We start from the raw sequence: 13,232 nt of genomic DNA on the forward strand, positions 1-13,232 counted from the left end.
AAGCTCAGCGTCCTAACCCACTGAGCCACCGCGTCCCCTAAATTTACTAAATTTACTAAATTTAAATTTACTACAATAGTATAAATGATACAAATTTGCTGTGGAATATCTGTTCTTGAAAAAGGGCTGTCTCAATGTCCTGATACAGATTTATTCAGATCAACCAATATTGGAATAATATTATATTGCAATCTTATTATTAAATTACAAGTTAGTTAGTTTAATGTTTGTTCAAGATATGATAGGATAATGTAAAATAAAATAAATATACATAAAACTAAACCCTGCTGAAGATAATATAAGCTTCTGGAAAGCTTATTTCACTAATTTAGTGTTTTCTGAAAGTGTGATCAAACATGCAAGCATAGGAAATTTAACATAAATTGTAATTTACAGTTTCAAAAGATCATTGCCAAAATCCCTCACTGGAAATAAATAAGCAAATGCAACAGCATGGGATAAGAAGATATGCTCTTGTGAACGGATAGTTAGCTAAAGAACAGGAAATATAAAATAGGAACAGATGAACAATTTTACCCAGGAAAGACATGAAAATGTTGTCCTTCTGTATGACCGGTTTTAATCTGTCTATAAATTATCAGGAATGACTAATAAGCTGGGTACACTTGCTGGTAATACTAAATCTTTCAAGGTATTAAAATAAGAAGGGATTTTGTAGAGTCTAGATCTCTCCAAAGTAGGCAAATGGGGTTCAGAATGACAAATGCTCTATGCAATGCTGGTCCAAAAAATATACATCAAAATTCACATATATTATACTTTAATGGGATCCGAACTAGCAGCAATTAATCAGGGAAAGGATCTTGAAGTCATCATGGATAGCTCAATGAAAATTCAATCCTTATGTGTGGCCACTATAAAAAGATAACTCCCATGCTACAATCATTAATAATAAAAATGGCAATTAAAACAACCAATATCATGTTGTAGAAATCAATGGTGCCACTTTAGTTGAAATACTGTGTTCATTCTTGGCTACCACGCTTCAAACATTGTATTGTACACTTGGAAAAGCGGCAAAAATGTGCAACCAAAATTATGTGGAAGCTAGAATAGATACTGCATGAAAAAAGACTAGTTTTTTAGCTTTAGTCTTAAAGCAGATAAAGGGAGAGTTGATAAAGATATAAAAATGTATGCCCAGAACGGGAAATGTAGCTAGAGAGTCCTTCACTTTCTTTCATAATATTAGAACTCAATCACTAGAGATTCCAGATGGATAAAAGAAAGCAATTCTTTACAGAACAGATAGTTACATGGGACAATTTGCTATCATCAGCTATGATAACAGCTTCAAGTTTGGATGCTTTTAAAAGCAGAACCAGACAAATTTATCAAAGATTGGGCTATCAATCACGATTATCTTGATCGCTCTTTTGGATTTTTGGTTTCACAGTTGCCATGCCTTGAAAATAGAGCGGACTGGACTGCTCTGTCAAATTCTTATATTTTTATGTACATGATTGGTTTAAAATGTGTGATATTTATCATTGGTTCGGGGAAAAAGGGAACTGGATTATAGATAACTTACCACATCAATTATCTGCAGCAATGAAAGCTGAAGTTCTACTACCAGAGGTTGTGAGTCATTCAAAACAGGCCGTTCCAATCGATTATAATTTTTCAGTAGTTCTCGATACAGCCGTCTTTGGTTTTCACCTTGCTGGGAGACTAGAAAAAGAAGAAAAAGATCTGCTTTAGGCAATTATTCTCTCTCTTTTTAAGATTCTCCTTTTTCATTATGTTAGAAATTTGACTGCCTGAGTTGCTTTCTTCTGCTGAAAGTCTCCAGATCAGTGGTATGTTCCTGTACAAAATACCTCTGATTCAATATCTAGGATCTCAAGACAAGACTTGAAGACTGTTCACTGTGGAGAACAGCTGCCATTCATTGAGCAAAATGGAACAATATTCTGACTTATGTTGTTAACTTCTTATACACTAACCTGGTCTCCTTAGGTCGGTTGGTGGGGTAGAAAATTAATAAGCAATTAATTTTTATTCTTTTAAAAAATCATCTAAACATTCCTATCTGAATCCTTGAAAACCCCTCTCTATTTGTGATGATTCTAGATTAAAACTAAAAAAAGTTATACAACCTAAAATAATTTCTATTTCCCCTAGACGTTCATTAGCTTAAACCACACAATGCATACTCTGCTAGAGGAAAGACCTACATGGTACTTTTTTTGCTCCTGAACAAATAAAGATATTATTATATTTTATTAATGTCCAATATAATTTAACAATTGCAAATTAATGACGAATTTTCTGTTAAGCTGTATTTTAATAAAAACTTTTTTCCTGGGAATGAAAAATAAGGCTAATGTTCTTCCCATTAGCGTAGCTTGCATCAATTTGGATTCCTTTGGTATCTCTTGCTATAACTCACAGAAGATGTCATTAATTCACTCTCATGAGAGAAATAACTATTATTCTACCTATCATTTTTAGCATAACAAATAGACTTTGTATCCATATGTTTGTAGGCAGTTTTTTTAAAAAAAATATGCAAATGTTTATGCAAGCAAATCTCCTGGGTTCCTAGCAAATCACCCAAGCAGCTGTGAGTGTTATGCATGGTTGGTTTATTTAATAAAGCTCTATGTCGTTTCCTTTGTGTTTGCCCCAGGACAAAAATAAATGTAGAAATAATCATAACAAAAGTCCACATAAAAGTAGTGAGGAAGCTATTGTAAAATCAGAAATGTAAAGATATAATGCACACATGCTCACATACAGATGCCTATCAGCAGCTATGGCAGAGAAAGAAATTAAATCCATACTATGTAGTCCATAGGCAAAAAGTTCAGACAAAACAGCTCCAAGAGGTAGCAGATTTCATTCAGTTGCAGGTAATCCTCGCTTAACATCCATTGTTCAGTGACCATTTGAAGTTGTGACAGTACTGAACAAAGGGACTTATGATCGGTCTTTGTAGTTCTGACTACTGCAGCACCTCCACAGTTACATGAAGAAAATTCAGGACCACCTGGGACCACCCACATTTATGACTTCCTTTTGGCTGCCCTCCCACCCACTGCTGTTAGCTGCCCTGCTGCCCGGTCCTACCCATCAGCGCCACACTCACACCATTACTGTACCAGTCAAGGCCTTTTTTCATGTCTTCTCCTTTCTCACTGGTGCATTCAGGCCTTCTGTTGCCCCCGTTCCCCCCCCCCGCCGCCTTCACAAAAGAAGCCCAGCACGTGAAAGAAGATCCTGGCTGTACCAGTGCAAAAGAAGCCTGGCATGTAAAAGAAGAGCTAAGCTATGCCAGCGCAAAATGGTGTTTAAGGCCCTACATGGCATGGGTCTGGAGTACCTTAGGGAACACCTGCTGCCGGCATCTACTTCCCTCCGCCCTGTGCGTTCCCACAGAGAGGGCCTCCTCAGGGTGCCACCGATCAGAGAATGTCGATTGGTGGCCCCCAGGGGGAGGTCCTTCTCTGTGGGCGCCCCGGAGCTATGGAATCGGTTACCAGTTGAGCTCCGGATAGCGCCCGACCTTCACTCCTTCCGTCGCGATCTAAAGACATTCTTATTTGAACAAGCCGGCCTGGCCTGATGGGGGATGGGTGGGGTTTCTTATTGTTATTTTAATATTTGTATTTACTGTTTTTAGTGGGCATACAGGGAGTGCAGAATTATTAGGCAAGTTGTATTTTTGAGGATTAATTTTATTATTGAACAACAACCATGTTCTCAATGAACCCAAAAAACTCATTAATATCAAAGCTGAATATTTTTGGAAGTAGTTTTTAGTTTGTTTTTAGTTATAGCTATTTTAGGGGGATATCTGTGTGTGCAGGTGACTATTACTGTGCATAATTATTAGGCAACTTAACAAAAAACAAATATATACCCATTTCAATTATTTATTTTTACCAGTGAAACCAATATAACATCTCAACATTCACAAATATACATTTCTGACATTCAAAAACATAACAAAAACAAATCAGTGACCAATATAGCCACCTTTCTTTGCAAGGACACTCAAAAGCCTGCCATCCATGGATTCTGTCAGTGTTTTGATCTGTTCACCATCAACATTGCGTGCAGCAGCAACCACAGCCTCCCAGACACTGTTCAGAGAGGTGTACTGTTTTCCCTCCTTGTAAATCTCACATTTGATGATGGACCACAGGTTCTCTATGGGGTTCAGATCAGGTGAACAAGGAGGCCATGTCATTAGATTTCCTTCTTTTATACCCTTTCTTGCCAGCCACGCTGTGGAGTACTTGGACGCGTGTGATGGAGCATTGTCCTGCATGAAAATCATGTTTTTCTTGAAGGATGCAGACTTCTTCCTGTACCACTGCTTGAAGAAGGTGTCTTCCAGAAACTGGCAGTAGGACTGGGAGTTGAGCTTGACTCCATCCTCAACCCGAAAAGGCCTCACAAGCTCATCTTTGATGATACCAGCCCAAACCAGTACTCCACCTCCACCTTGCTGGCGTCTGAGTCGGACTGGAGCTCTCTGCCCTTTACCAATCCAGCCACGGGCCCATCCATCTGGCCCATCAAGACTCACTCTCATTTCATCAGTCCATAAAACCTTAGCAAAATCAGTCTTGAGATATTTCTTGGCCCAGTCTTGACGTTTCAGCTTGTGTGTCTTGTTCAGTGGTGGTCGTCTTTCAGCCTTTCTTACCTTGGCCATGTCTCTGAGTATTGCACACCTTGTGCTTTTGGGCACTCCAGTGATGTTGCAGCTCTGAAATATGGCCAAACTGGTGGCAAGTGGCATCTTGGCAGCTGCACGCTTGACTTTTCTCAGTTCATGGGCAGTTATTTTGCGCCTTGGTTTCTCCACACGCTTCTTGCGACCCTGTTGACTATTTTGAATGAAACGCTTGATTGTTCGATGATCACGCTTCAGAAGCTTTGCAATTTTAAGAGTGCTGCATCCCTCTGCAAGATATCTCACTATTTTTGACTTTTCTGAGCCTGTCAAGTCCTTCTTTTGACCCATTTTGCCAAAGGAAAGGAAGTTGCCTAATAATTATGCACACCTGATACAGGGTGTTGATGTCATTAGACCACACCCCTTCTCATTACAGAGATGCACATCACCTAATATGCTTAATTGGTAGTAGGCTTTCGAGCCTATACAGCTTGGAGTAAGACAACATGCATAAAGAGGATGATGTGGTCAAAATACTCATTTGCCTAATAATTCTGCACTCCCTGTATATTTAATTCTTTTAACTTTTGTATTTTTGTATTTTTTATATATTTGCCCTGTTCACCGCCCTGAGTCCTCCGGGAGAAGGGCGGTATATAAATAAAATTATTATTATTATTATTATTATTATTATTATTATTATTATTATTATTATTATTATTATTATTATTATTATTATTATGAAGGACCCTTCCAGCCAGGTCATTGTGCACTGGTACAGTTGGAGCCTTCTTTCACATGCCAAGCCCTGGATAGGGCATGACCGGAGACCCTGACTGGCATGTGAAGAAAGGTCCTGGCTAGCGCATAAACAGAGGCCATACCGGCACACAAGAGAAGTCTCAGCACAAGAGAAGTCCCAGCTGCACCAACATGAAAGAAGGTGGTATGAAAAGAAGACATGGCCAGGACAATATGCCATGTGATGCAGCAGCAACTGACCAGGGCCGAGTGGTGGGGGCAGCTGGTGGAAGTGAGCAGGTATGTGGCCAAAAGGGCAGGGGTACAGGGAGATGGGGAGGGGAGTTCAAGAGGAGGCAGCCCCTTACCTTATTGAGGCCTAGGGCTGAAATGGACCAAGCTGGGTATGGCTTGAACTGGGATGGATACTCACCAAATGACTGGTAGGATTTGGTTAATAACAGCAATGGTCATTGGCAGGATTGCTGTCGCTAAGCAATTTGATCACATGAATGCACTTTATAACTGCATTGCCTAGTGACAGATCCTCTATGCCGAATTACCATTGTTAACCGAGGACTACCTATAGGAACAAATGAATAAATAAATGACCTGAAATCTGGGCCACTTCTGCAAAAAAATTATCAAGGCTTGAAAGAAATATTCCATGGTTTTCATTAGTTCAAATGCTTAATGTTTTATTTTTAAAAAAAAATATCATGTGAAATAAGGAATAATTATTGGAAAACTGCCTATTTCTTCCACATAAATATGCATAGTATCACAACGTCATAACGCAACAATCCACATGCAGAAATTGTTCTCTGATACTTTTCCCTGAAGTAGCCCCATTCATTCCTACTTGATACCCCAATGAATAAGTTATGAACCATGGCAAGTTACAAGCCAAAGTAGGCTTACTAAAATGCAGGGCATGTTATTCTTTTGGCAGATTCAGGTAGCTGCAAGGTATGCAGCTTACTTGATGCATTTTGCAGTTCCAAGAATGTAAAACTTACTACTGCCGTATGTCACTTATTCCCCACAGATATAAATATGTCCCATCTGCTCTTCTTTGCTATAGTGAGCATTGTGACATTTGTCTACAGCTGCAAGAGTGTGATAAATATCCTTAGATCTAAAGATTTTTTTAACTATACTGTAAACAAAAAGGGCAAAGTATGAATAAATTATGGGTACCATTTCTCCATATCTCTCCATAGGGTTTTGCTTTGTATTTTAATATTTTTCATCTTGAATTAGAGCTGACTTTCATCTGGATTACGCAGAGTAGGTGGTCTCTTTTGAACTGAGCTAAATTCCTGATGGCTTTAAAAGATGGATTCCATGTTGTTTTCTTGGCAGCAGATGGAAGCACTGTGTCATTAACTTTTTCTAGGATGATTTTCAACTTCCCCTGTGAATCTGCTCTACAGTTGTGTTATTCTCCCATCCAAATACATGCCAAACCCAGCCATGATTAGCTTCTGAGACCAACTGAGGTTTAATCAATCTATTTTCATCCAAACCTGTCACTTGGTTTACTCTAGACTTCAGATCTCAGAATTAGTTAGTTGGGGGGGGGGGCATCCAAATTGAATAAATGAATGAATGAATGAATATTTTTATAATGAGAAACACAAATAGCCTACTGTATCACATAACATCAAAATGTTATCATAGGGCACTGAGATGGGTGAGATGGATGTTGTCCTCAATTGCCACTGTATAAATACCCATAATTATTTTGACTGTTTTTTTTAGTTTTTAACATAATTAGTCATCCAACAAGACACTGTTGTGAGATTTTAAAGTGAATAAATGAATGGTGATAGGAAAACTGACCCAGCTGAGTTCATTTAAATACTTTAAGAAAGGCCAATAATGAGGATTTTTTTAAACAATTAAATGTCTGTCTCTCATAAAGAATATTAGATGTATACTCACCAAATCCATACAAATTTCCTATCTCTTACACACATATCTATATATCTTTCTATCTCACATATATGTACTTGTTCTGTTTTCTCTCCCTCTTCCCACATAAAATATATGAAATTTTCAGGTTTACAGTATTATCATCCTGTCCCGATAGAGTGTGTGTGTGTGTGTGTATGTGTGTGTGTGTGTGTGTGTGTGTGTGTGAGAGAGAGAGAGAGAGAGAGAGAGAGAGAGAGAGAGAGAGAGAGAGAGAGAGAGAGAGAGAGAGAGAGAGAGAATTTGCATAGGCAGCTGCCAAAAGAAGGGAGGAAATGTTGGAAGCTTCCCTTAGGACTGTTCCTTGTTTAATCCACTTCTTGCCTGCCCCAATCATTCTGACTCACTACAGGTAAACTCTATCAATCCCAGCAGACTAAAAAACAGACACTTTGCAAAATCTAAGCTATTTTTATTAGAACAGCTGCAGAATCTTGCAAGTCAGAATGTGCTTCTTTTTCTTCCTGTTTTATCTTCATGAGATTGCGGGGGAGTGCACTTTCTAAGGCCTTTCCCCAAATTATTTTCTTGGCCTGGGCTCATGTTCCATTTATTTTGGTAACAGATCTTCCTTGGGTCCATCAAGGCCATCTATCCACTGCAGGCTCCTTGTAAGGCCAGTCAAATCAGTTGGTGCTGCTTATATTCTTACTGCTTCCACATCTCAGCCACCAAACATTAGAGCTACCACTTTTGGGCTGGTAAAGTTTGGGCATTCATTAAGTGGATGCAAAATGTTAATGCTTTTTAAAAGCATTAACATTTTGCTGTCATATATGGTTCTCTGGAGTTTAGTGGTCCAGTTATGGTAGTCCTGTAGGAGAGTGAGAGAGCAGACCAAGAAAGCAAACAATGTGTGTCTACTAGAGTGTGAAGACGAACACAGGGAGAAGCTGTGAAAAGATATGGCATAATTCCAGACATCTGGCTGCTGTATTTGACATTGTCAATGAGGACAAGTGCAGAAGTGATATACAAAAAAGTAACTTAGAAGAAAAACACAAATACCGTACGTAAATTATATACTAAGGGTAGAAATATTAAGGGAATATATTCATTCTACCAGTCCTGAGGCTGATGTTTAATTCCCATTAAATAGTTGTGGTTTAAATGGAAATGTACATAGAAACCACTTTCTGATGCAGAATCAATTATTTCATTATCAATTATTTTTTCACATAAGGAATTCAATTTACCTTTCATGAAGACTTTCAATATACAATGAAGACATAACCTAGCCAAGGCAAAACTTGAAATATATTTAAAATTCTTAAGACATGAGATGTGTAACAGTTTAGCTGGCATGTTTTGTTTTCTTTGTTTTGTTTTGAATCACCTAAATGCTGAGAGCTGCAATTTAATGTAAAGGCTGAAAAACTCCTGTTCAATCCCGAATGTTTCTTCACAAATTACAGAATACCTTGAAGAAATAAAACAATTATTATTCTGACTCTGACTGTTGTTTAATGATTTATCCCCTTCCTGAGACCCCTGTGCCTGGCCTGTATAAGTTGATACTATCACTGTTAACAGCCTTTGCCAGATAGCAGAACTCATGAAATTACCTTTTAATCATCCAGAAGGACCTTTATTTGCATGCAGAGAAGATTACAGCAGATAATAATAATAATAATAATAATAATAATAATAATAATAATAATAATAATAATATAATAATAATAATAATAATAATAATAATAATAATAATAATAATTTTATTTGTATACCGCCCTTCTCCCGAAGGACTCAGGGCGGTGTGGTAGATGATGACGGTATTTCAAGGTCAAAAGACAGTAATGTCCTACCGTCCGCATGTATGGTGGGAAGAGAAAAGAACGGAGGAAGGAGGAAAAAGTACATCACAAATAGGAGGGGTTGGCTGAACAAATTAACATAATGTTGTAGTTCCCCAAACAACCACATGGTGGCAGCACAATATGCACTGTATAGTGCCTTATGGCTGATGTAACAGCACAATTATCTAGGCTACAACCCTACATATACTTACAGAAAATAAGATGGATGTTGTAAGACTGAACTGAGCTATAGTTCACAGAAGCTGATGTTGGAAAATATGCTACCAAAATCCTGATTATTTGCACTAGAAATTAGGATCTGTTTTTTTTCTCCTGCAGCCTGATTTTTCTCAAAGTCAACCTTAACAAGAAAGAAAGGGGAAAACAGAGTACTGTACATTGTAATTAGGTCTGCTACTCACACATCTACCTTGTAATTTACAAGCTAGCATTTTTGAATATGTGTACATTTTTCCAGGATGTAATTCCTTGGATGTTTCCTGAAAGCTAACAACTAAGTGCATATGTGTGTGTGAATCTGTATGTGTTTGTGTGTGTGGAGAGAGAGTATTATATAACAGGTTTGAAAATATTTTTTAATTTAATTATTGTTTACATTTATTATTGTTGCCTAATCCAGAAGACTCTGGGTGGCTTATAATATTTATTTATTATTAAACAAATTTATATAGCCTCTCTTCTCATGAACAAGTGACTCTGGATGGCTATATAAATTATTTGAATAAATAAATTACTGTATATGGGATAGATCAGGGGTAGGCAACCTCGGCTCTTGTATGACTCATGGAGTTCAACTCCCAGAATTCCTGAGCCAGCTGGCTCAGGAAATCTGGGAGTTGAACTCCATGAGTCATAAAAGAGCTGAGGTTGCCTACCCCTGGGCTAGATCCTCCTAAGTCCAAGTGGGAGATCCCACAGAGGGTCATGGAGAATAAGAAAGGTAAGATCCTTTGGGACTTCCAGATCCAAACAGATAGGCAAGTATGAGCCAATCAGCCAGACATTGTGGTAATAGACAAGGATCAGAAGATAGCTGTAGTGATACATGTAGTGGTGTCAAATTAAAGCAACATCAGGAAGAAGGAGTATGAGATGCTGGAGAAGTACCAAGGCTGAGGGAGGATGTGGAAAGTAAGAGTCAAAGTGATACGAGTGACGGTAGGACCACCTGGGGCTCAGACACCTAATCTGAAAGAGGGGCTCCAACAAACCCCAAGAACATCAGAGCTCTCTGTCCAAACGAGTGCAGTGCCAGGAACAACTATCCAGAACCTTCGACTCCTAGATCTCTGGTAGAGAACTCAGTATTGAGGAAGATGGATGGATGGATGGATGGACGGACGGACGGACAGACAGATGAAGATAGATAGATAGATAGATAGATAGATAGATAGATAGATAGATAGATAATAAGAGATGTATCGGTGAGGGAGTTGGGCAGTTCAAAAATGTGAAAAAATGAAAATAGGATTCTTAGTACAGTTACAGATCTACTCATGTTCTAGTCATAAAGTAAAGTAAAGGCAAAATTAAGATTTTTAAGGGGTCTTAAAAAATTTCTTGCTCCCAGTTTCTTGCTGATATTAATAAGTAGCCCAGGGAGGTTAAAGAAAACTACAAAATGGATGCCTGAAATAAAAGCTAAGATCATCATCATCATCACCATCAATGAATTCAGTACAAAGGCTGCTGCCTATTTATCTGACCCATTATCATCCTCAGTCAAGCAGTATGGGGTATAAATGCATGATAAGTCAGCCAACTAAATAATTAACTAAATGACATTTTGAGCAGTGGAGCAAAAGCCTTTAATTAAAACTAAACAACACTGGACAAATGAGGAGTGATGGTTTATTAAACATCTCTTTTAATTATTGTAAATCTCTGCCTTTTTTTCTTTTCCGTGGCCTTTGGTCATTTAAATAAATAAATATAAATACAATGTACACACAGTATATGTAGGTAACATGAATATGTTCCAACTAAAACTAATGGCTTCACAGAAATTGTTTTATGGAAATAATTCCCTCTTGCATCTGGAATCCAAGTTGCATTTAATATTGAGCATAATAGGTTTCTCCAATCCTGTGCTGAGTAGATGTGTTGAAAAAATAGCGGATTCCCTTTTATGGTTTAAGCCAGTGTTTTTCAACCTTGGCAACTTGAAGATGGGTGCACTCTAATTCCCAGAATTCTCCAGCCAGCTGAGTTGGCTGGAGAATTCCGGCAATTGGAGTCCACCCATCTTCAAGTTGCCAAGGTTAAAAAACACTGGGTTAAAGCAAAAGGTGGACAGTCATCCTTCAGGGTCCTTTACTTTGGATCACTACATACCTGCATTTCCCAATCAGAGGAGTGGCCATGATGGTCTAATCAGGGTTTCCCAAGCTGTATGGTGTACCTCTCTTGGGGAGGTACAGAGTGAGTCCAGGGGAGGTATGAGCAATCTTTTAGTTGCACAGTACATTGTTATAATAAATGTGCCTTTTATTGTCACTATTCATTTGTATTCATTTGGTCTATGAATTTTTAGGGGAGGTGTTTACATTAGGATTACAGTACAGGGAGGTGTGATGGCAAAAAGTTTAGAGATCCTTGCTCTAAATTATTCTTTCCAATTCTGTTTTCTGTACTCCCACAATCTCTAATCAGGCTGAGCCAAGCTCATGATATATTTCTCTGAACTATATTTATTCCCTGCAGAGTTCAAGTTGCATCAACATATACTATTTCTTCACCTTAGCCTGCTGCTGTGATGCCATTTTCAAATAAGCATAATAAGAAAAATTAAGCAGGAGGTTCTCCACATTTTCCACCAATCCCAACAAAGCAAACAATTCATATATATATTGCTTAGCTTCACTTTGTAGCTTTACCAGTTTAGCTTCAAGCCTTAGGCAGACATTTTTTTATGATAACAGAATACCTATTTACTTTCTGTACTATTGTTGATGCCACCAACATCCCTTAAACTTAATCTGCAAAGCTAGGTCAGTTTATAGATTTGTTACATAAAAAGAAAACTCATTGTGGATTCCTAGGTCCCAAGATTATAGTGGTTTGTTTTCTTGCACTCATGGGCTTGCTGCAAATACATCCATCGCTGGATTTGATTGTAATGTGGCCTTTTTATTCAGATGCCCCCTAACAGAGAGAAAGAGACTGCTTTGGTAGGTAACGAGAGTTTATAAAGAAAAGAAAAGTCACAGAACAATTTCTTGGACTCATCAGTTGATGTGACAGATTTTGCTCAAAGAAGTGTATCAAATTGGCAGAGAAACCCAAACTGATGGACCGTCTCTTTACAATGTGCTAGACTTGACTAAAATGAATTGTATTAGTCATTTATGGATCAGCATATTATAGGAACCCAGCCCAGGCTCCCATATCAAGTTATTATAGAGATTTGGGGATCGCATGTTAAAAATACAACAGTTGGATTTGCTAGACACAGAACTGAGGCCACATGAATAGCAGCCAAACTCTGAGCTTTCAGTTTGCCTAGATTAATGTTTTTGAGATGTGTGATATTTTCACAATTTAAATTTGCACTCCAATATTGAACCACTTTAAGTAGCAAAATCATCTTTAAGACACCGCCACTGACATTAAAATTTGGAACTAGTCTTCTAATTCTACCTCTGTAATTAGATATCTCTGGGTGGGGGGATTACGATATTCTTCTAGTTGTCATTGTATCTCTATGGGCCAGGGGTACACCATACTCTTCTAGCTATAGACCACACACCTAGAAGAGTATTTCACCTCTCCTAAGGTTTTATGAAGTTCTGCCAACAGGTATGAGTCCCCACTCAACCACTCAATCCAATTGTGTAGGGTTGCTATTTTGAAGAAAAAATTTGGGTGATAAATCAAATATACCTTATTTGGCCTCCCCATCTCAAGTGCCCCAGTTGGAACCTCTCATACTTTCCCAGCTGTATGAACACAGATTGTTCAATAATGCTATTGCACTCAGTTATAGCAAGGGATGAATGCAGAACTGCAAAGGAATGAAAATTTGACTGTGCACACCTCAGCTAGTT

At 38.2% G+C, this 13,232-nt stretch overlaps 1 protein-coding gene across 1 annotated transcript in view; it reads right to left on the reverse strand.

Moving 5' to 3' along the window:
- LOC310635112 (neuronal acetylcholine receptor subunit alpha-7-like) overlaps window positions 1-13,232 on the reverse strand; it is a gene marked incomplete at both ends in the record, with an annotated part of 94,421 nt that overhangs the window by 65,158 nt on the left and 16,031 nt on the right. The window contains one exon of the mRNA XM_083353751.1: window positions 1,553-1,692. Within this exon, the coding sequence (XP_083209877.1) occupies window positions 1,553-1,692 (140 nt within the window). The remainder of the gene's footprint in view (window positions 1-1,552; window positions 1,693-13,232) is intronic.

This window comes from Vipera ursinii (genome assembly GCF_947247035.1).
Source record: "Vipera ursinii genome assembly, chromosome: 2".
NCBI classification, from domain to species: Eukaryota; Metazoa; Chordata; class Lepidosauria; order Squamata; family Viperidae; genus Vipera; species Vipera ursinii.